Genomic DNA, 25,004 nt, shown 5'->3' on the forward strand with positions numbered 1-25,004 from the left:
GACATACCTACTGAAAATACCTTCTATGAACAGCTATTATTTTATTAATTACACCTAAGTGAATGATACTTATGGGACCAAGAATGCAGAACAACAGTACAATGGAGTGTTCATTAACCACTCCATTTTCAACAACCAAGTTAAATAAGATGGTGTGCAGTTCCATAACAGCTAGTTTCTTCAGATAAATTTAATTTATTGATCTCCCTTGTAAGGTTAAAAGTAAGTGGCCATCCCCAAACTTCAATCATTCCTCAAGTGAGCTTAATAAGTACCCAAATCGAAATAAGTATTTAAAAGACTGTGGTCATATTTGTATTTCGTATGAGGATTTCACAGTTCTTCATTAATAACTTACAGGATGAGTAACCTTGACATTTTTGAAAACATTCTGCCAACATTTGTTCATCATTGCAAAAGAAGTTTAGGAACCACAAGATCTACCTTGTGTTGTGACCACAATAATTATTATATTTAGAGCCTATAACTCAAAGTATCATGGAGCTTATCTTTGTCCCTTAATATCTCCTTACTCCCTCTAATAAATTTAATTTTTCTTTATAAAATGATTTCATGCTGACTATAGAAAATTTGAACAAGGGCAAATGGGGGGCCCACAACTATAGTTCCCTTTACCCCAAGGTAACTGCTGTGAACATTTTGATGAACTTTCATTCTATTCTTTTTTTATGTCCAACTGTCTTTTTAGAAAACATTAATTACTATGTAAGGCATGCAATCTAAGGCAAGTATTAGTATAAACCAGTGATGATATTTTTAAAATACCACATTTTCAAGTGAAAAGTAACAGTTGGGAGACAGACCAGAGTGCTTTAAAAATTAACATTTTTTCATAAAAATGAAAAACAATTTGGCCAAAGAGAGTGTCAAAAATAACTTGTAGATACTGAAAGCATGCCTACATGTTAAAAGCATTTGCAAGAGTACGTATTTTTTTTTTCCCTAAGTAAAATTTTCCCCTGCTTTTCTTTTGGCAAGTACCTACACAGTATATACAAAATCAGTGAGCAAAAAAAAAAAAAAAAAAAAAAAAAGTTATTTGTATGAGTAATCTTGCCTTTAAGACTGAATAGTTACCTAAAATCCATGTAACCAATTAGCTCCTGCCTCCATACTCTAGCAAAGACTGACAACCAGAGTTTTGACTTAATTCATCTTGTGAATCATTCCATCTCAGGGGTATCCTACTCCTTACTTATTCTTTTTCCCTGCCTATTTCCCATTTCTATAATTCAGCTGATTTCCCTGATAACCTCACTACCCCCTTTCCCAGGACCCACCCGTGGTGCACGAATCTTTCAAATGAAAGTCTCTGAGCCGATTTCCATCAAAGTTAAAAGAGAAGCAACTGATCTGAGTGACTCACTCCTAGATAATTTATGGTGGGAAACTCAATTGTGCAGACAGATGAGTCATTTTGACTGGAAGCCCCCAAAGGGAAAAGGTATCTGGGGATGCGTAGAACAGAATATGGGGAAATCACAAAGGTAGTAGGTGCCAATAAACACAAGACATTAAAAAGAGTATTCCTCAGTCTGAAACTTTTTTCATCTTTTAAGATGAATCCTTAAAAGATGGGTTCTAATTTCCAAACACCCCTACAAGTTCTTTCCTCCCTCCCCATTTCATTTCTTCATCTGAAAATACTGCCATTCATTTTTGTTGCTTTTAGGTCTACTATTTTTCAGGAGTCACACTTAAAGTGATCCTGCTGAAGGGGAGTTCCTTGTCCAAACCTCCAGGCTCATCCTCATGATAGAAACTTCCAGAGAGATCTGGTGTCAAGCATTCAGCCCCACCAATACACAAGATAAATTTGTTCAAAATGAAATTGCTTGTTGATGTTTTTTGATTATAAAAATAATATACACATATTAAAAAAGGAAGTCCATAAAATATAAGTGAAGATCACTTGAAATCCCAACTACAATAAAATAACAGTTAACATTTCTACATGTATCTGATTTTTTTCCTGCGTGCACACATTTTTACAAATCATGGGATCATACCATTCATGTGGATTTGTAACCTGTTTTATATTCTTAAGAATGGTATTAAAAACTCATTAACTCTGGCTTCTAGCCTGGGGAGGTTACCTCATCATACTTATCTATATTTTAAATAATTTACTTAATCTAAAGTGCATACATTATAAGTCTTCAGGTGATTATATGGGTAAATGCCAGGTTCTAAAAAAAAAAAAAAAAAAGATTTGAGCACCCAGTGCTCCCACTTTACTTTTTTTTTTTAAAAATTAGCCTTTACCATGGGAAGCAAGAGCTGTAGGTCAGCAGAACCCAGAAGAGAAGGGAGAGGCCAGGAGAGGCCGCCATGTGCATTGCCATGTGTCAGAGGAGCCCAGGACCAAGGTTCACCAGCAGCCAGCCCCAGAATGCCACAGCCTTTGGAGAGAAAGCGTCACCTTGATGATGCCTTGATTAGGATATTTTCCTGTCCTCAAAATCATGAGCCATTAAATTCCTATTGTTTAAGCCATTCATTTGCATGGTATTTGCTTGAGCATCCTAGGAAACTCAAGCAGGCAGCTAGAAAGAAAATAATTTCAGCTGTTTATGGATGTTCCAGAAGACCCCAAGGTTTTAGCTTTCTCTGCATTATGCCTGTCAGGGTCTTTTGTATTCCTCTCCATCTTAGTTATGTCAGGTCTGAACCATTACCCTTACCCAAAGTTCTCACTAAAGGGGCATCCGGCTGATTTTAGATAACCTCCCAAGCCATTTAAACTACTAGGAACAAGGCAGCGAGTCTCTCTTTATTTCTGCTACCATCTTGCACAGCATGGTCTGGAGAAAGGCATAAAACTTAACCTTGAACTGTAGAACTGCAACCCAGTAGCCTTGATTCTTGAAGATGGCTGTATAACTATATAGCTTACACAGTGTGACCATGTGATTATGAAAACCTTGTGGCTCAGACTCCCTTTATCCAGTGTATGGACAGATGAGTAGAAAAATGGGGACAAAAGTTAAATGAATAATAGGGAAGAATAGGGTGGATGGGATGTTTTTGGTGTTCTTTTTTACTTTTCTTTTTTTGGAGTAATGAAAATGTTCAAAAATTGATTGTGGTGATGAATGCACAACTATATGATGGTACTGCAAACAACTGTACACTTTCGATGACTGTATGGTATGTGACTATATCTCAATAAAACTGAATTTAAAAAAAGAAAAAATAGCCTTTAAAAATTATAAAAATAATGCAAATCAATGGTAAAAAACAACAACAACAAAGGACATAAACTCAAAAATAAAAGTATGCCTTCTCACCCACTACCAACTTCTCCCAACCCAGGCCTTTCTACTTTCAGTCGGGATTGCTATTAAGAGTTGCTCATATATATGTGAAAACATTATCTGTGCATATATAAACATGTTAGGAGCACACAAAATGTACCCCCTTTTTAAACATAAATGGGGTCACGTCACATATACTGTCTGGAGTCATTTTTTTTTTAAACTAACAATATGTCCTGGACACCTTTTCAAATAAATTCCTACAGATTGGAATATAACATATTTACAAGAAAGTGACAACTGTCCAAGTGCAATTTAACCAGTAGTTGAAGAGCAAATTTCAAAGAATGTCATGGGCATTCTTTTTTAATGGCTGTGGAGTTTTCTATCGAATGTTCCATGGTTTATTTCACCACTTCCCAATCTATGGATATTTAGTTTGTTTTTGGTCTTTATGCCACAAAGAACATCCTTGTTGATACACCTTTGAGTGCTTGCACAAGTCTATTTATAGGTGAAATTCCTTGACTGGAACATCAGGGTCCAAGTTCACAAAATACCATGGGGCAATGTATGTCCCTGTAACTTAGAGAACTCATTTGCCATTTATGTTTTTAATAGAGCATTTAATGTAAGCCTTGTCTCATGTAAGCACACAATGATTCATAATAGAAAAAGGGAAGGACAAAATGGGGATGAGACAGAACGCAAACTCATTTGAGAGCATGGGTGGCTGAGTCTGTGTGGTAATTTCCAATGTCAGCAGGACGCTTCTCTACTAGTTCGTGTCTTGAAAAGGTGAGGAGAAAGACGCAGGTCTGGGAGGTATGTAGCCTGACAGCTGTGGAAAAGTGTCTCTCTCTTCACACGTAAGAGGCAATCGGGCAAGTGTCAGAAGATTTGTGGAAAATATTTTCGAAGCAAGGAGAAAAAAAAACATGAACAATTTTCTAATAATTTAAAACAGAAAAAAATATTTCCATTGCATGGGCTGCACAAATTCCACAGGACTGAGGCCTGAATTCAAATCTGTCCTCACCTGAAGTTTCCAATAAGTATTGATGAGAGATTCCTCTGAGAACTCTTGCCCTACTTGGAACAAAATATAAAGCTGACCCTCAGTAAAATAATTTACACAAAAAAAGCAGCTCATTTATTAAAGGATCCTTTAAAACAGCTGCTAGCTCAGAGATGGACAAAAGATTCTATTTAAAATAATTTCAAGCTTTTCAGTATGAGACTAATGACACAGGGAATTTTATGACTATGAAGTGTGTATGACACATGAAAAGCAGTATTGGGTTTTCATGTCAATTTATGTATTTGACTTTCTCATCAAACAATCTTCGGTTCTTCCTCTACCCCCTTCTCACACTCCCTGCCTCCACAAAGGCCCGAGAGCTTCTTTGGCAGTTGGCAGTTAAATACACACTTAAGGTGAGCAAATTGGGCATTGGCCTTAGTAAGACAACAGTCCTGCATTCTCTCTCCTGTCAGGGTAAACCATTCTATTTTAAAAGGAGAGTTACTTCATGGTAGTGTCAGAATTGACCTAAGACAGAGAGGACAACTATATTGGTAAAGGGCTTTATTGCACACTTTACATTTTTTTTTAAAGGGACCCATTTTAACCTGTGTTATAAAAAACAGATTTATGTTATAATCAAACTGTTATCAGATCTCCCTTTAAGGAACTTAAAACTAATTATACAAACAACAGTTATTCAACAATAATCTTTTATCCAAGATTTGTTGAGCAGCTACACTCTGTGCTAGCTTTTGGGTGATACAATGATCAACAAGACAGTACATGCTCAAAAGAGCTTACGGCTAAGTGGAAAGGCTGAGGAGCAAATAGGAAATTGGAAATAAGTGGCAACGCATCCAGTTTTGAAGTGGCAGGGAAAGCTTCCAAAGAAAACAGAGACTATCTTTAAAAAAAAAAAAAATGTAGGCATATGTGGAGAAAGTGATGCAGTCCGAGTTTAGACTTCATCCCTGCGAAGCCACCAGGGCCAGGCAGTGATGTGATCAGATCTACCTTTTAGGAAGATTAGTCTGGCTGCAGATGAAGAAGAGACTGGAAGGGGAGACACTTGGAGATTGAGAACAAGCAAAGGCTGTTGCTGTAATCCAGAGGACAAGGGTGAGGACTTGAATAAAGGGGCAGTTGGGACTGAAAGAATAAAATACATTTAGAAGAGACCAAGGAGGAAGAATCAACATAGAAGGACATGGTAACTGACTGGAAGTAGAGGATGAGAAAGAGGTAATAATGGAAAATGAAATAACAGATACTGTCGTTCTCTCCACCCATGACTCCACCAGCTCACCTTTACTACTTCGATGCCTGACTTCCCAGTGCCGGCATCTGCATATATTTGCCAAGGGCTTTCTCTGGCCATTGAAGTTTGCTTTGCCCACCTATGTGGTACACCAGAGCACTACGGAATAAACTCTCCTGGGAGCAGACTTAACCAACAACTGCAAAATTATCCCGGTTCTCTCACCCCTCAGGTGAGATAGCTCTGAGGTGTGTGCCCGATTTTGCTTCCCAGAGTGCCCCAGTGAAAGTCATCTCTACTTGTCCACAGGCATAATTTGGGGGCTAACACACATTATATTGGCTGCTTTCCTTTCCCTGCCCCACTTCCCATCCCCCTACCAGCATTTCCTGGTCTCACCCAATTGTACTCAAATCCTTGTTTCGGGGTTTGCTTCTGGGAGAACCCAAACAAATGGTGTCTGAAATTATGCTTTGTGCCACAGTGGGATGATTATGAGGAAGTTGCCCACTAAGGAAAAAAAACAGGATAGAGAGGAGGGTTTCGATTTATTTATTTTTTTTCATATTTTGGAGGGGGAGTAACTGGGAAAGTGGGAAGGGAAGGAAATAATGAATTCAGTTTGGGACCTGTTGACCTTGAAGAGCTGGAGGGACCTCTTTGTGGGGATGTCTCAGTAGAACGCCTGAGGATGGCGCAATGAACCTAGTATCATTAAACAAATGCAAAGGCTGACCATACTTTTGTGTTTCTAGTTAACATCTTTCCTTCCCAGATGAGATAAATTGAGAACAGAAAAGCTATGTGTCTTGCTAAAGGAAACACATGAATGAGGAGAACGACAAACAAATGAAGCCCCTATCATCCCAATAATTACATAAAAATATTACTATATTGTGATGTAGGGGTGTCTTTCTTAACATGGAGAGGCACTCGTTTGGCCTATATATGGGAATATGGAATGGATTTGTTTGAATGAAAACAGATGGTTTACCAGGCGAAAGGAACAACTTCTTTTCTCCTACTCTGTTAACAGAGGGCAGACACAAAAGAAATTACATGAAATGAAAATATATATTTTTGATAGCAAAGGAATGGAAGAATGCATCCTATTTAAAGAAGAGGCCCTGTAGCTCGTATTAGTCCCTAACTGAAGCCAGGGTCATTCAATTGCAATTTTCAAATAAATACCCTCCAACATCCATTTATACATTTGGCCTTTTATAGCACCGTCATTCTCAGAGCATCTAAACAGTCTTTGTAAAAGTAAAAACGCAATCATAGGCACTGCTGAAATCTTATAAATGGCATTCAGAATATTTTATGCGGACAGGTACACATTTGCTCTGCTCGGAGGAAGATGCCTGGCCAAGGACAAGCAAAGTGGTCACAGCCCCAGGGGGTGACCTATGCATGAGAGACAAAGTCCTTGAACTGGGTTCTTAAAAGGACCTTTGGATTTTGCCATTTCCCACAAAGTACAAACATGAAAGACTTGATGATTATTTTTCAATCCCAGATGACTCGACCCATGTGCTGTATGATAAGAGCTTGGCCAAACAACCTGTTTTTTCTTTGTTTCTGTGGCTTTCTATAGATTCCTCAGGTGAAGCATCTAAACCAAATTGAAGTCTCTCCTCTGGAAGGGATATCACCCTTAATAAAAAAGCATGCCTGAACTTAATTTATGAAGATTTAGTGTGTGAACCAAACACCTGTTGGTCTGCAGAGACCCAGTTAGTTATACTTTTGAGAAACGCTGATTCAAACATAAAGCTGACAGTGCTTAAGGCAAGAACTTTATGAAGAATTTTTAATGGAGGATAAACAGTTTCCCTTTGAAAAACACCTGCACTCTGAGACCAAACTAGGCTCGTGAGGGACAGATGGGGCTAGCTGTGAGTACACAATTTTTAGCCTCAAATAACGTTTTCTGAATCAGGAAAATCTATAAAGATGACACTTCCTCCCTCCTGTAATCAGCTGGACAGACTATAGTTTATCTACTGCAAGAACATCAAAGAAATGCTAGAAGCAGTGCAGAATCATTTTCAAATCTGAAACACAACAAGAAGACAGACACCCTGCGTGCCGTTTAGTTCAAGGCAACAAGTTTGTGCTACAAATGAAAATGTTTCTGCAAACTGAAAGTTGTACATAATTGAAAGGCTACTGTCACTGCCATCTTTGTCACCACTTGAAGTGAATGTGTGCTTGTGTTGAAGGCAACCACTTGATGGTTAGATCCGCCCATTTGTGAATTGGCCAATTAGCCCCGAAAATGCAGAAATATTGTCATAGGTACCTCGTTCTATGAATTTTCACAAAATTGCATCCACATGGAATCAACACCCAGATGAATAAAAATAACAACTCGGCTTCCTAGAAGCCCCTCTTGTGCCCCCTCCCAGTCACTACTCACCCCCAGTGCCGTGTGCCCTTCAAGAATTACTTATGGTGACTTGTCCCTTCCCTGACTCTCAGTGAGCTGATAGAATTTTCAGGGTGAAGCCTCTAGTAGATGCTAAGTTTTCCCATGCCAGCATACAGTTTGGGTCCTAACGAGAAAATAAAGGAACCTGGGCTGGAATACAGTACCAGTATAGAAGGCAGAGCTTTTGAAATGGAGGAGGTGTGGGAGGAACAGGGAGATCGTCTGCCTCTTTCTCCTGGAAACCGGGCTAGGTCGAAACCCAGGTTCTCATTCCCTAGTTAGAACTTTCCCTTCTGCACTGTGACCACTGACTTCACCATCGTGTGTTTTATTTAACCAGGGTTTTACACAGCTACACATTTCTATGAACCAGACAATTCGTTAAAGATTACCAAAGTCCCAGTTGAAAGAAGCATTCCAAGTGGCTTTGGTTACCAGAAATCAAAGTGTTAAAGGAGGAGAGAAAAGGTGGAAATGGAAGGAAAGAGAACAAAAGTGAAATTATATATAACAAAGAGCAAAGATTTATTTTATAAATTCTTTGACATATATTATTTAAAGGGCTACTTTTTATCCCTGACTTACACAGCGCGTTCCATCCCAAATGGCTGGGATATATGTCGGCGAACACTGGGGAGGTGAGCGCCTTTTGTTCATCATCTGGAAATACATCCTCTGACTTAGTAGGCAGCACAATAGGGCAAAAAGAAAGCGTCTGTACTGTGCAGTCCTGGGTTTGAATTCCTGTGTTGCCACTCACCAGCTGTACGACTCTGAACAAGTTATTAAATCTCTCTGAGCTTACATTTAGTCATCTGTAAATTGTGGATAATTCTTACGTCTCAATTAGTTGCTCTACAATTAAAAGAGATGACATGTCCTGTGCCTGATAATTTAGTGGGTCCTTGATAACTGTTAGCTTTCTTCTCTGTACTGGATGAATTCATTTCATCAAAAAGGAGCTTAATTTACAAAGTGATACACACCAACATCCAATGCTCTATTGTTTATCTATAACTTAGTCTAAATTCAAAAAGAATCTGCTGTGTTTGAGACAGGATTGTAGAAAACACTTTCCTGTAATCCAGGACAGCTCTGTATTTCTCTCTCTCTCTTTGTATGAGTTGGGAAGTCTGAACATAAATGAAGCTGACATGCACACATTAAGATACAGCTTTTAAGCCAAGGGTCTTAAGAGGTAATTCGTATCTGGCCAGTTGCATGGCAGGCTCAGAGTTCATTGCATTCTAATGCAGGGGTGTTACTTATTTAGATTTCAGAAAAGTATATGACATAGTACCACTTGTGTTAGATTCATGGGCAGGGGAAATGGATCAAGAACTGGTGGGGAACAAGGCAGACAATTCCAAACCAGCCTTTTTAATTCACATCAAATCCTGATTGGCATATCAAGTCCTGAAAGGAACTAAATTTTCCCTGTCTGCCAAAAGAAGCTTGTCTTTGTGAGGAATGCAGATGTTCTTTTTTGTTTGTTTATGTGTTATAAACAAGCAAAAAAAAAAAAAAAAGAAAAGATTTTTTTAAAGGCACGTTAGAAAATAATGGGGATAGCAGAAAACAAATATAATTGTCAATGTGTTTTACATCCTCTAACTCCAAGCTCAATCTGAAATAACAAAACAGAAGCATTGGGGACTCCAAATACCATGAAAGAAATCCAAGGAGACCTACATTTTCCCTTCACACCCTCTCTGGTTGTGTTTTTGCTTTTTGGCTTAATGCAGAGCAAACATATTGTGACTTCAAAATCCATAATAAAACAGAATTGAAGCTTCACATTGTTTAAAAGCAGTCCTGAGATGTAAATTCTTCTCTTAATAGCTTTTGCTACAGAAAAACATAAATAGCTGCAGGTACAATGGTATTGTATGGTCTGCTCTTGATACAGAATCACCACGTGCCCTGAAAAACACCTGACCCCAGAATCTTTCTTCTATTAATGTAAATCTTTTACAAAGTGAGACAACTATAAATGAAACAAAGCACATTAAATTGTACAAGGTCTAGAGTTTCTATCGTCCCCATAATAGGAAAGCTCTTTTATTTCTTTTGCAAAATCACCACCGGCAGCACAACTATCCACGTGCACTCATTGATCTATTCATGGCTTAAGAATACTTGGTCCCCATATCCCTCCACCAGAAGGTGACAGCAGCTTTTAATGCATTATTTCATTACAGATTCCTGATGCCATTTCTCTCGCTAAGAAGTTGGCAACAGGTAAAAATGTTAGGTCTTTGCTCAGAGCGTTCTTTGGTTCTCAGGAAAGTTGGTCTAGAAATATTGGCAACAACTGAGGCCAGGACACCGTGAAGCTTGTGTTTATTCTGTTTCTCTGGGAGGATGGCAGCTGTGTGTCTCAGAGACCATCTGCCGAAAGGCAAATGCCTCCTTAACTGTGCTATTCTAGATCTCTTCACAGTCTACATTTCTATCAACCTCTCCCCACTTTCCTGTCCCCCTCACTGCTTGCTTCATTCTCCAACAGGCCTGAAACACAATCACACCACATCGAATCTCCTATGGCCTTAAATGATACTCTCATCTGGCATAACCCCCTGCCCTATGGTCTAAATCCAAAGGTGTTTGGAAGAGATTTACCTCCCAAAAATAGAAGATATATAGGTATATAAGTTTACATATGTAAATATATATATATACACACACACACACACACACACACACTCAGGCACAAATATACATACACTCATATATATATTCACACATATGTATCCATATATGCACACACATATATATCTGAAATAATGCTATGGGTTTTCAGCATTTGTAAGCGATATCATTTGGAACTAGGCATGTTAAAGTCACACATTTTGGTCTCCACTAATTGGGAATCTGAGGTGATTCTTTGGGCTAACATGTATCTTTGCATTATCTGTGGAAAGAAAAGATTTGCTAAGTAAATAAAGAGTATGGATAATATTTAGAGGTAATGTTTAAACTACCCAAGAGAAGTTTTTCAAGGACTCTGAGGTTTGCATTTATATACTAACGACTCTCATACTAACTGCAAATTATTTTCACTAAAGTCAGCTGTCAGCTTTCTGGCTTCCTCATTTCCAGAGATGCACTATCATTCCCTAATTCAACCTGCTTATAGCAAAGCTAATCAGTCTCCCCAACTAGACAACTCGCACTTTGTCTGCTTCTCTTACCCCCTTGCCACTTTTCTCACTAACCAGGTCTTCGTTGATAATGCTACCCTAGGACTAGAGCGTCCCTTTTCCCGGCCTCTGTCCTTTCCAGTGACCTGGCAGTCTGCTGCTCAGTTGGTCTTGAGGAACTTTCTATAGGAATCCATGACTCTTATAGCCCAGAACCTTTAATATCCTCAACTGTAGCTTTAATTTCTTTGTTCCCACCACAGCATTTAGCAGATCACTAGAATCAATGTAGGTCCACAGTACCCATCTGAGGTCCTTGGGGCCAGGTGTATTTTGGGATTCAAAATTTTTCTGACTTTAGGAAGATAATATGGTGCATAAGATTTATTTTATGTAACATCCCCAACAGGCTTGGAGCAGCACTTCATAACCAAGCACTTTAATACTTCTGCAACAAAATGTACGAACGTCACCTCATGTAATAAATAAAGGCTACAAACAGATTTTGTTTTATTTTAGATTTTGTTGTCAAGTAATTTATTTAAGAATTTTTTGGTAATAGAGCCTTTTGGATTTCAGAATTGTGGTTAGAATATTTTTAGGAAGAAGGTATACACAACAGACATTTATCACTATCCTATCTTGAAAGAAATAAGTTTTCTTTAAAAGCCTCCAAACTGAGGACTTTGTTAATTCAGATTGGTCCAAATTATTGGGGTTTTCCTTCCAAAACACCTCTTCAGATTATGGGAACTTCATGATCACAACTTCATGATCCCTAGCATTTGCCAGTTTTTAAATTTTTAACTCCATTTCCAAAGCATTTTGCCTTGCTTATTAAAAAGAAGTCTCTTTTCAGCTGTTTATTTTAACAAAATGTAAATATAGTCATTTTGCCTTTCCTCTCCCTAAAGAACAGCCTTTTGATGAACAGTGGCTTGATTATCCTTCAACACGGCAGATTTCCATCTAAAACCCCTAGTTACGCTGACCCCTCCAAAAACTACGAGTTAAGCCTTAAAATGTAAGTCTATCTCATTAATGTGTAGTACGTCTATCAAGCAAATCACAGAAAATGCCTCTATGCACGGTGAAGCATACTGTTATCACTCTTTGAGAATGGGTTTTAACCTGATCGACAAACCCTTCTTTAAATACAGGTGAAGCAAACACTAAGGCAGCAATGCAGGGCTGTATACACATCACGGGAAGCTGGCCACATGGGTCACGGCACCCTGACAAACAATTCCTAGACGGTTATTTTGACATTAGAAAGTCACAATCCATCAAGTTAACAGCAGGGCAATAATTTGGGGGACCAGGGAGATGGTTATTCAAAATGACACTGTGGGAAGTAAATAGTAGTTCAAATAGCCCCTGTTTGAGAATGAAGGCATAAACTAAGCAGAATTTCTTTCCACTTCCATGTAACCAGCTATTACGTGACGTGTCTTTGTGTAAGCATGTTATTTCTGGCGTTTGAACAGAAGATCCCAGCAAAGCTAAAATGTGTGTAGGTACCTGGAGTCTGGCCCAATGTATGGAGATGACAAGGCATGGATTTGCCATCACAAGACTACAGAGTGACAGAGTTGTCTTTTCCCCACTGTTTGTCACAACTCACTGCCAATGACTTGTGATACCCTAAGCCAATATTTCAGCAAGTGCTACTTGACTCTTTCCTAATTGCAAAATAATCAGATCTCCAGTCCTCTGTGATATGGGGCTCCTCGGGCCTATGGAGGAGTCCTGGGCTACAGGGCCAAGCTTCCTGCGGCACACAGATAGCCTTGTCTCTCACTCTGCTCTCCTGGACAAATGAATGCGTATGGAGGCTACTGAGTGCTTCCGAAATTCTGTCAACAACTGCAGGATGCAGGGAGAATGGACTGCAGTACAGTGGTTCTCAAACATTCCTGTTTCAGAAAAACTCTGAGGACACACACATCAGGACTGAGGGCTGGCCACGCTGTTGATAAGGGGAGAGAAAGCACATCTGTCCTATTTACTCTGAAAAGGAGAAATGACAAAGGAAAGAAATCATCTGATAATGGCTGAGATGGCAGAAAGGAATGTTAGATGGATATGAGCTGATACTGTGGCCAAGATGAGAGACGAAATCTGGAAGGCAAGGCTGTCCCATGAAGGGAGTTGCTTCCATGGAAACCGAGGAGGTCTTTGTGGCCTGCCACACCCACCAGGCTCATGACCTTCTCTGTTGGGGACAATTGCTCTGGCAACCTCCCTCCTATCGCTTCCTGGCTGCCTGACTGCAACACTGGCAATGAGTACAGCAAATTACTTTCAGGTTACAATTTGCTGTTTTAAAGAAAAAGAAATTCACTCTACAGATGAAATACCAAGCAGGTAAGCAATAAGCTCCTGAAGCAAAGATGAAGATTGTGGCTGTTTAAATTGAATTTCTCTCTCCTTTCTAAAAACCTAGCTTTACATGAATAACTGCAACACATAGGCTGAAAATCTCTGAAAATTCGCACATTTCAGAAAAGGAATTTTCAAAGCAACCAATAGTAGAAGCAAAGTCAACAATGTTTCCATACCTGGAGCTGATATTCTTCCGTGAAGCAGAGATTCACTGGGCAGCAGATCTTTTGAATTGGAGGTGAATGGTGATTGTCTAAATGTATCTTCTGAAAAGAAAGGGCTGGGGGTGGGGGAGGAGGAGTGAGGTTTAGTAAATTAAAGTTACTTAAGATACCCAGAGTCTCTGGTTCAAAAAAAAAATACACACACACATACACACGTGCAAATGTTGGATAAGGTAGTTAAAGTAAATGGTGTTTAGATAGTATAAGAAGATAACGCTTTCAATGTAGAAAAAGAAAATATATTACATCAGACAAGGGCCATCTGTACATTCTGTCTATTGGTTTTATATTTGGGTGAATATATGAAACATCATCTTCCAAACGCTGTTAAATCCATAGGGGAGGATGGCTGAGCAGTAAACATTAGTCTTTCTCTACACTTTCTGTGAGGATGTTGTTTCCAAATGAAGGCGAACTGCCCCGGGTCAGAATCACAAAGGGCCTGCCAGTGGTTTTCCCCCCGAGTGGTGATGGATTTGCCCTGAGTCTCCCACATTCTGCCACCTGACCCCTCAGGGACCAACAGACGCATCCGGACAGCTGGCTGGAGTCAGGGGCCATTAAACCAAAGGAAACAATTCACTGGCCTCCATCGAAAGGGAAACTGCATTCTAGAATCCTCTCGGTCATGCAAGTGTTAAAGACAGGAAAGGACCTCAGGTACTTTATTTTACTTGAAATAGAGGACCTGACTTAAGTGATTCTATGTTCCTTAATGGGCCAGCTAGAATTAGAACCAAGAACGCCAGCCTCGGGTTTGCCCTAATACCACAGCCATCCCAGACACAAAGGGCAGGATGCTCTCCATCAGAATATTCTAACCCAATCACAGCTTACATCTTCCATGCCTCTAAAGTAAACGCGAAATAACGATTGTGATCACTGTCTGAGAAAACCGGAGTATCGATCAGAGTCCACGTGGAAAATGGAAAGCCTTACCTATTTACTTACAACACAAGAAATTTAATCTGGGGAACAGGGTACACAGGTGGTGGGAGGCCCATGGGGGCAGTCACACAGCCCAGAGGTAGGAGAGCAGGAAGCCGCCCCACCCTGAGGCAGGAGGGACAAAAGGGGGAGGTAATCGGAGCCCAGGGGCTGGGGCCACCTGTGGAAGGTGGGGGCAAGGTCGGCCTGCCCAGCAGAAGCTGGAGCCATGGAGGAGAGGCAGCTGCTGCAGGAGACAGGCAGGAAGGGGTTGAAATACCCTGGGGTCTTCCTTTAGCCCCATGCACATCACCGAGCAGGGCTTCCCACCAGCCAAACCTTCCCAGAAACCAGAAAGGGGTCAGCCACCCGCAAAACGGAGCAGACGAGGGGAAGGAATAGATCTAAGGGCACACCAGCCTAGGACTTGCACTTGGTGTTGTGTTTCTAAACATACCACTAGGCTACAGCTACTATTATTAAATATTAAAGTGAAGATGGGACATACATTTATTTTGAAAAACAAAACAAGATGGATATTGGTAAATAACAGATTTACATAACAGGCTAGATTTAATGCAACTTTGTATGGCATGCTTCTTATTTATATCTTAAAAACAAAACAACTGAAATAGGCTTAAAAAGTGAACCGGCTATAAGCAAGGAGGTATGGGGAGGGGAGAAGGAAGAGGAGAGACAACCTCTTGTGCCAAATATCTCACAACCTGCATGTGAGGCAAAACACTTTAAAGGAATAAGAGAATGCAGCAGCATGGAAAAGAGCACATGCCTGAGAACAGGCAATTCTGAGTCCAAATCCCAGTGCCACCAGTTAGTGGCTGTGTGATCTCACACAAGTTCTTTAACTTCTCTGAGCCTTCCTTTCTTATCTATAAAATGGGATAACAGTATTCACACCTCACAAAGGAGCTGTTAGAATTGAATAAAATAGTCCCTGCCACATAGCAAGAGCTCAATAAATGTGTTATTTTATTTATCTATTTTTTTACAAAATTATTTTATTATATAATTGTGGTATTTTTATAAGGTGATGTGTATACCCAATTCATAAAATTTTGCTTAAGTGAAACAAGGATCAATTCTACAATCACTCCAAGAACCAACCAATTAATTATCACCATTAATAGTCATTAAGATCAAACTGCCTGCATTAGAATAAACAGTTATTTTTCTTTTTTAAAATTTGTATCTCTGTCTAGCTCAACAGGGAGCAAAATCCATCTACTTTTCCTCACAAGTTGACAAAAAGCGTAGTTTCCTTGTACAAAGTCCCTCACAAAACGAAGACACAGTCTCTGATTTTGAAGGGCTAAGTGACTGCTGATGTGATTAAGCTAATTCCCAACTCTTCCACTAAGAAAAACTTGAGAGTTAAAGAACTTTTGAGGAGGTAGGGAGCTTGGAGGATTCCTGGTCAAACCTGGAGGGTAAGGTTCTCTATCCCACACCATCAGCTCCAACCTTTCGTACAAGGTGGCGGTGTCAGCCTGCATGTCCGAGCGGACAGTTTACACGGAAGCACCAGGGCGGGCTGACGGGCACAGGGTAAAGGTCAGGCAGTGAGCCTTCATGCTACAGAGACTCTGGCTATAGAAATTACCCTGAAATCCGAGAGTGCAGGGGACCCCACAGAATGTTCTTGCCTGTAATGTGGAGCCTTCCTTTGGGGGCACCAAGAGGCCTGAAACGGGACCCTTAAAGGGCTTCCTGAAATATCACCCTCCTCGCCACAGGGAAGCATGTGCACTGCCCTCATTCCTTCGTTCCTACAGTAAATATTTACTGAGTGCCTATGACGTTCCAAGCCTGGGAACAGAATGGTCACAAACCTGGCAATGGTTTCTAATCTCAGGGCACCCACAGACCTGTGTGGGAGGAGTGGATTAATCCAGCAAACGTGTGTAAAAGGGAACGGGCAACAGTGACAAATGCTGTGGAGGAGAAGTGTGTGGCACTGCAAACAGGGGGTCTGACCTTATCAGGGAGGGCAGGAGCTGCCTTCCTGCCGAAGCAATCACTGAGCTGAGACCTGAAAGGGTAGTAGAGGCTGGGAGGGGTCTAAGGTGCTGGGGTAAGGGGTCTCAGCCCGGGGAAAGAACACAGCCAGTCTGAAGGGCCGGCAAAAGGCTCCCTGTGGCCGGAGCTGAGGGAGGGAAATGAGGCTGGACTGGCAGGCAGGGTCACCCCTGGCTTTGTCCTAACAGCAGTGGGAAACACTGTGGTGTTTTAAGTAAGGGGTGACAGAGCAGGATTTCAGTTTCAGGAAGCTCTGCCTGGCCATAGTGTACAACGAGGTCTGGAAGGACTTGCCAAAGACAAGGCAGGCGGCCAGAGCAGCAGTTCAGACGGGACAAGGTGATGCTGGTGGAAAGCGCCGTAAACCAGCAGTGACAAATACAGATTAAAGAACAGTGTACAAATCAGGGCAGGTAAAGAGCACAGATACATTTAAACCCGACCCCAGGGTTTCTGAGTGAACAAGGCAGGGGTTGCCATGCTCCATACCTGGAACAGCCTCCTAGGTTTTACTCAGTAGTGGAAATGGGCTAGCTCTACATCTTCACATGTTCTCAGCAACAGTGAAGATTTCCACTGTTGTGAGGAATGAAGTCCTATTATCACTAAGACGCTCAGAATAAGTTGAGTTGAAAGGGAGACAATCACAGAAGGAACCAACATTCCAAATACTTTTCTACCCTGGATGCCAGCTTTGTCCTATATAGAAAAGAAAAGATTTCTTCTGAGGGAGCAGAGAATTAGAAGGGAGTCATGCTGAATACGTAAAATACAAAAGGACCAGCAATGTTTTTATGAGGCAAAGAATTGGTGGAGAAACTTTTTAGACGTCTAGGCAGCTGAAGCCCGGGGTAGGGTCTTATCTGTAAAGAGAGGATATTAGACTAACGGAGCATCAGCCCCAGGCCAAACACAGGCTGCAATCCTCTGCGTTCATATCCATTCAGGTGGGGGCAGGGTGACGTGGTTTAGCACAGTTTGGAATCAGGGGGATCTGAGTCTGAATTTCGTATTGGCCACTTAATAGCTAAGTGATGGCTGTCAAATCATTAACCTCTCTGGCTTCAGTTACATCATTGGTAAAGAAATTTAGAAATACCATCTTCAAAGGGGTGTTACAAAGGTTAAAAGGGCAATTGAAGTTAAAGTTCTTAATACGTAGTACACACAATAAAAATAACTAACACATTTATTACTTATCAGGTACCTGGCACTGTCTTCACTTAATTCTCACAACAATTCTACAGGGTAGCAACTGTTATTCTTTTTACCAGTTTTTCCAAGAGACTTAGAGACAGAGAAGTTAAGTGAGTTGCCCATGGCCAGAGAGCACAGGCAGGATTTGAACCCAGAGCAGGTTAGTGTCAGTCGGCACTCTGCCCTGGTGAGCTACACTGCCTCTAGAATGATCTCTAACCCAAGGGAATTCATAGACAATACAGTCCTGCAAATCCTTCTTGGAATGGATAAGGAGCAAAAGTCAGCGACAGAGGAGGAAAGGACAAAGGGGCGTGGGGTGCAGCCATTTCAGTATACAGGATCCTAGGTAGCTGAAGGAATACCTTTTCAATCGAGAATCAGAGCAAATGAAATGACTGTAGTCTTCTCGGTAGAAGTTAAGATACACCCCAATTTTCTAAACCTTCTGCAACACACAGACCTGGCCAATTTGCAAACCTAACCTCTGATGTGCAATGACATTCTCCAATGCTGTAACTACTACTTCAGAGGGCAGGAACGTCCTTCTTATTAAACCTGAAAGAGGGAAGGCTAACGGGGTCAATAGGTGTCCGCAAGCCTGTATTTCAGCACAGGGGCACTGAAGCTACATGGACATCTGTGTATTAATCTTTCGGACACCCAGATTACCAACCACGTTTCAGGAAGAAAGGAAAGAGGAAAAAGCAGACTGAGAGCATTCCCTATATAACATGTGCTTGCTGGATGGGATTAGATCCCCCATCACGCTGATCATTTTATCTCTCTGCCCATGTTCTGAGAGCACAGAAGACACTAAACTTGGAACTCAGAGACCAGGCTGAGCACTGTAAGTTTTGGGATGTTGGGATAGTATGTTGGAAGCTCCTTTTCCTCCTCCCGTGCCTCGCTGTGGTTGTGATGTGCAGAGGCACAGCCGCTGGCAGCTGATGACCGCCTGGCTGTAGACCAAGTACCACGGCAAACAGAGGCGAGGCTGGCGCGTCACCGCCCCTCAGGCAGTCACGGTCACCAACGGGAGACGTAAGTCCCAGAAGGTGCCTCACAACAGGATGAGTCGGCTCTGCACCTTCCCCGGGGAAAAAGAATGAAGGAAATCCACCGAATGCCCGACGTATGCTTCTGTGAAGCATGTTTGTATCATACTTCAACTGGTAATTTAGTCAGTCATCCGTTATTCCAGAAAAGGAGCCCGTTTGTGAATGCCTCAGGGCCCTTGTTCCGACTCTCCAGCTGTCTACACGTCTGTCATTCTACTATGACAAGTCCCCTCAATCAGAAATTGAGCAAAGGAAGTGAAAAAAAGGCAAAAAATAATTGTCAAAAATTTATTTATTGCTGGTTAATATTTTTGGTAAAAATTTGGTAGAAGAGGAGACTGAAACTAATAGCTAATGGGGGAGGGGATCAACACTTATTTTAACAAAACCTTCATCTACCATCACGTATTCCCTTTGGCCCTGGACAAAGTCAGGCGACCTGTAAGACCGAGTTAATTCCTACATTCAAGAAATATTCAAGAGCAATGCCTGGAAGTTGTTAGATGGACTTAGAACTGCCCAACTCCTTCATTATTTTTCCTGTCTTTTGCTACTTAGAAACAAGTGTGTAAAACCTTTATTTATTCAAGTTTCCTTTCTGCATAAAAGGAAAATGGATCTTGGATGTGGATTTTAATTTTTCTCCTGTAGAAAATCTAAGGGCTAACATACAAAGGGGCAATGCTATCATGTGATTAGACAATTCCAGTCATTAGACGGCCCCGACTGCAGGTCAGCAGCACAGTGCTGAGAAAACAGAAGATTCACAATAAATTGTAACACAGTCCACAGAAGACTATGGCTCTAAATAGTGATACATTTTGCTAAATGCCAATTGTGGCATGAATACATCCACCTTCAACATCTACGTGCCAACAGGGAGCTCTGCTTCACGCTGACCAGAGGTTCATCTATTTAACAAATCTCCCCCGAAGCCAAAGTCAAAAAGTTACGAGAACTCTCATTTTGATGGCAAAACAACAAGAATTAAAAAAAAAGATACACCAAATAAGAGAAAGTTAAGTACAAACTTTATAGTTAGTAATGAAACAATAGTTTTAAAGGGACAACAGAGAAAAAATAATTTTTCTCCCTTCTAAAGGACAATAGCAATAATCAAAAGGACTGAATTTGGGAATGGCAAATAAAAAAGAAAGACAAAAACTATACAAAGAAAAGAAGACTGCTTTGTAATGTGTTTTTACTCAGAACCTGTGAGGATTGACATAGATCAGAGTGGAATGAAATTCTATTAAATGTAGGAGTTTCAGGCAAATTGTTCAGAAAGACAAATTTTTCTTTTGTGAATGAAAAAAAAATGGCATATTTTCGAGTGAAGGTACTTGATTATCTATTCAGCTATATATTTACACAACATAACAGGCCTTCCAGATTTTTTCCAAGAACCAGATAAAATTGTTCCAAAGCACTTGTGTTAATTATTATTTTGCTTTGTTTTATTTTAAGGAAATTTTAACAATAAAATTCTCTGACATAGACATGTCCAAGAAGCTATATATTGCAGAAGTAGAGCTGGAAGGCCTAGCCTTGGGTGGAAAATTTCTGAGGTGCCAGGGTTCTCTCTCCTCGGCTGCTGCTCTGTGCTCAGCTCCTGGGGCCACCTGGCCTTGTCCTGACGGCTGTCTGTCCCTCTTGTTAAAAGGGATTCTCTCATCTCCACTTAGCCCTTAATTCAAGCCACTCAATCCTGGTTTTCAGTATTTCAACATTTCAATATACAATGTTATTTTTTAAGAATTGAAATATTGTGTATTTGTTTGTCCAAAACCATTATACAAGTATTTTTAAAAATCTGAACTCTGAATCATTTAGACTTAGAGACGTACCTCAAGAGTTACACGCTACATTAACATTTTGAATTGAACAGGTGTCATTAGTTCAGAAAGCATTTTCTATGCCTCCAAAATCCTCAAGACAAAGTGGAGAGAGCAAAGTTATTTCAAGAATAAATCTTATGTTCATTCAAACTTTTTGACTATATGGAACGTGAATGGGACAGAACTGAAATGGATACAGGTAACTTCCATATGGAATCTCCATGTATACATAGCGAAACAAAAGGAAATGAGAACAAACTGGAAACGTCTTTGAACAAAAACGAGAGCTTGTTAACAATAGCAGATTACAGTCCTTGCCAAAGAACAAAAAAGTTTTCTTTTTTTTAAGTTTCTCAAACATATCAAAGAAGAAAGACAGAATTATTTGAAGATATGTAATGGGGAAAATATTTGGAATAGTTATAACTATCTTCTTAACATTTCCTCAAGTATTTTAACATCAGAGAAAACTTTTTCAGAAGCTTGTAAAAAATACGCTTACAACTCAACAACCAAAAACATTGCCACACATTATTTTTAAAGATTCTACTTTTTAAGAAGATCAAGCAACATTATTGCATTTTCAGTTTTCATGATTAATGCAATTTTCTTTACTTTTATATAGTGCTTATTTTGTTTTTTTCAAATATTACTTTATTTAATTGGCATAAATTTGCTAATAATTTATAATAGAAAGTAGATGTTTAATAGTTATTTTTATCTACATATTTATTTGATTTGTAATATATTTATAAATGATTATATTTGAAATATTTTAAATACTCACTTCCACAGAGTTTTCTAGAAGAACCATGAAGACTTCTAAAAATAGAATACAGAACCTGATACATGTGCATAGTATTATGTGAAATAAAGAAGAAAATCCTGATGAGGTCACTTGGCTCTGTGTAGTAGCTGCTCTCCGTGACCTCTGACCCTATGGGGTCCTCCTAACTTCCACCTGGGCCCTCAGTTTCGTTTTGCACGAGTTTGTGCAGCTGCTTCTGAAATATGCCCAGATATGGACATTATAGGGATGAAGATCAGTGCCAGTTTCCTTGTTAACAGTTCTTATTAATGTTTTCTTATAACATTCTTGCAGTCAGTAAAAAAGCTAAATGGTATGAAAATACCTTTTTAAAATGGTATTCACAAACACTGTTCTTTCCTCTTCAATATCACAGAAATGAGGAGCCTGGTCTTGAATGGTTATTTATGTATTTATGTATATATTTACTGATTTATGTGAAAACAAGCCTGGTGGCAGATTAGGAGTGTGGGGTTGGAGAAGAATGCTCAAGATTAAAAACGACTGTCAATCCTGCCTCGAGGACAACCTCGGCCAACGGAAACAGCAAGTTCCTTGTGCACAGCTTAGAAAGGACACAACAGAGAAGACTCCTGTAACCTGGTGGGCTGGGCTTGGAAACCCGGACATTGATCACGTTGCGCTCCCAATTTTTCAAAGAAAGAGGGACTGTAGTGAATAAAACGTCAATTAATCTCAAAAACTGGCAAACTTCAGCTGGGGTATTTATCTAGAACTTGAGGCTGGCCTCGCAGATTTAGTGGGTTTCTAAAAGGGGCTTGTGGGCAGAAGGGGAGTCAAGGTCACTCCATCATTCTACTGCCCACACAGGCACCAGATTTTCTCCTTTAATTTTTGGAGGTGACTGGAAAAAAAGGGGCAAGAAAGTGAAGCTGTGTTTCCCTCTTCTATTCCACTGATGTGGCTGTTGGTGCTGACCAACATCTCAGCAATTAAAAACCAGACAGACATGCTGTTAATTTTGTAAGGTGTAAAATGGTATTGTGGAAAATAACCTTATTTTTTAGCAATGGATGTCTACCAAAAAAATCTGGGGGTGAGGTAAGGCTGTCTGGGATATGCCTTAAAATATAGGGAGAAAAAAGGGCTGATGAAGCAACTGGCAAAATGCTGATAATTGTTTAATCTGGATGATGCGGATATGGTCATTTATTATTTTATTCCTTCTATTTTGTTTTGAAATTAAAAAATATCCATAGCAGCAATCAAATAAAATATCCAACTCAGACAAGCCACCAAACAGAATAATAAATAACCAAAATAGAAAATACAAAAAGAACAAACACCAATGCCTCCCCATGAACAAAATGCTTAATATTAACCATAAGATATGATTTTTTAAGTCCCAAATTGGTGAAACTGTTTTCTAATCAGATAGCACAGAGTTGGTGAGACTTTAGAAACATGCTGTTTATCTCTCTCATTTTAGTTTCTGGTAGAATTGTAGATTCAACCTTTCTGGAAGTAAATTTGATAATTCATAGCAAGAGTGTAAAATGTGAACACTTTACACTTCGAGTCACCGGTTCCCTTCTAAGAATTTATTCCATAGAAAGAACCAGACAAGTTTGCAAAGATATATGTAGAATATTTTATCCCAACATTGCCTATTTTGGTGACAACCTGGGAAAAAAACCTTGATTTCCAATAATAGGGGAATGATTACATAAACTGGGACACATGCAAATGTTGACTACTATGCAAGCACTAATAGAATAATACTGAGTCATGTTTACCAACATGGAAAGATGTTCTTAAGAGGTTGTTAGGTGAAAAGAAAAAATTACAAAATGGTATATTTAAGAGGATCCAATTTTTATAACAAAGTATACATACATAAATAGAAAAAAAATCAGCAAGAACATATACCACCACCTTAGCAGTGGCTCTCTCTGGGTAGCAGGATTATAAGTGAGTATTTTTTTCTTCTTTGTGCTCTCCCATATGTCTTGAAATAAAAAATTATTTTCAAAACTTAAAAAAATACATTTTTTACTATTTAGGATCTTTTATTCTAAAAGAGTAAACTCTGAGGGATGATATAACTTGAGGTAGTTGTAAACAACAGAGGCAGGAACAACCGTATCTAAATTACAATCCCCCCAGTATCCGTCAGCTTCAGTTTCAGAAGGCAGTAAGCTACGGAAGGAAGGGGATGTTTCAAATAGTGTAGAAGAAAAATAGTGCTTTTTAGGAAAAAATATATATTGCTACTGTTTTTCATTTTCTTCTTTGAAAAGTATGAGTGCCTTATATTTGAGGTTGTCTTAAAGGCAGGCCAATGGGTACAACCTAAGACCAAGTTTTCAAGGAACAAGTTCCTGTTGCTGCAGCTCTAGCATTCATCCATTGTGGAGCCAGGAAGCTTCTGGGGACAAGGAGCACAATGCCAGGCCTTGTCGAGGGCTGCTGCACTGGAGAGGCCAGACTGGGGGAGCCGGAGCCAGCACAGACCAAGGAAGTGAATCCTGTGGGTCCGGATACACGAAATGTCAGCCTGTGGAGGGACCTGGATCTCCTGCAGAAATCTGGCTTTATACATAAACAAGCACAATGGGTTTTCTGCAGAGGTGAGAAGGGAACAGATTAACCTGCTCTTGCTCTGCAGTGAAGCAAGACTCTTTATCATGTGCAAGTTGTAGTTAATGTCAGGAAAACGTGGGCACTCCTTTTTAAAATTACTCTTGTCTGCTGTGTTATATACAGGACAGCTCTTTCATTAAACAGAGGTCAATGTTTAATATTTGATATATTCCTTGTAACAATTATGGGGATTCTCTTGCGAGAAAATCCCAGGTGAGAAATGATTGAAGCTGGCACCTGAGCTGGGGGGGAAATATAGGTTCTGGATTTATACTTGTTTCATGACTGTTACACGTCATACAAATGAGATGAAAAACTGTTGCAAACCAGCAGAAATTAAGAGAGGAGTGCCCATGGAAAAAGATAAAAATAAGTATAATCCTCTTGATTCTGTATAGGACATTTAAACTTGCTTTTTTAGAGTAACATGACACTACATGGTTCTGGAGGCACGCTGTTCTAACCATAATAGGTCACAAAAGTGGGAGAAAAAAAATGACAGAAAGTAATATCTATAGGGCAATGGATTACAGGAATAGCTAAAAGTACTGAGAAAGGCTTGGTAAAAGGACAAGGGGGGAAAAAAACAAATGACAACAATGTGCAAAGTATTTTCAAGCTATATGTATAAAAATGAGCCACTGATTTCAAGGATGTTTTAATCTCTTTGAAAAATGAAAATTCAAAAAAAAGTTGAAAACGATGTATTTCCAATAAAAAGGCTCTCAAATCAACATTTGTGGCAGGGCAGCTGCAGACAGTTGTGCAGGCTGTGCACTGCAC

General features: G+C 39.9%; 1 protein-coding gene across 7 annotated transcripts in view; it reads right to left on the reverse strand.

Annotated features, from left to right (window-relative positions):
• The window catches only part of ZNF827 (zinc finger protein 827), a 177,506-nt gene that overhangs the window by 43,265 nt on the left and 109,237 nt on the right, over positions 1-25,004 (reverse strand). For all 7 annotated transcript variants that reach the window (XM_037830750.1, XM_037830753.1, XM_037830755.1 and 4 more), the window contains exon 8: positions 13,702-13,805. In XM_037830750.1, the coding sequence (XP_037686678.1) occupies positions 13,702-13,805 (104 nt within the window). The remainder of the gene's footprint in view (positions 1-13,701; positions 13,806-25,004) is intronic.

This window comes from Choloepus didactylus, chromosome 3 (assembly GCF_015220235.1).
Source record: "Choloepus didactylus isolate mChoDid1 chromosome 3, mChoDid1.pri, whole genome shotgun sequence".
In the NCBI taxonomy this organism is placed as follows: Eukaryota; Metazoa; Chordata; class Mammalia; order Pilosa; family Megalonychidae; genus Choloepus; species Choloepus didactylus.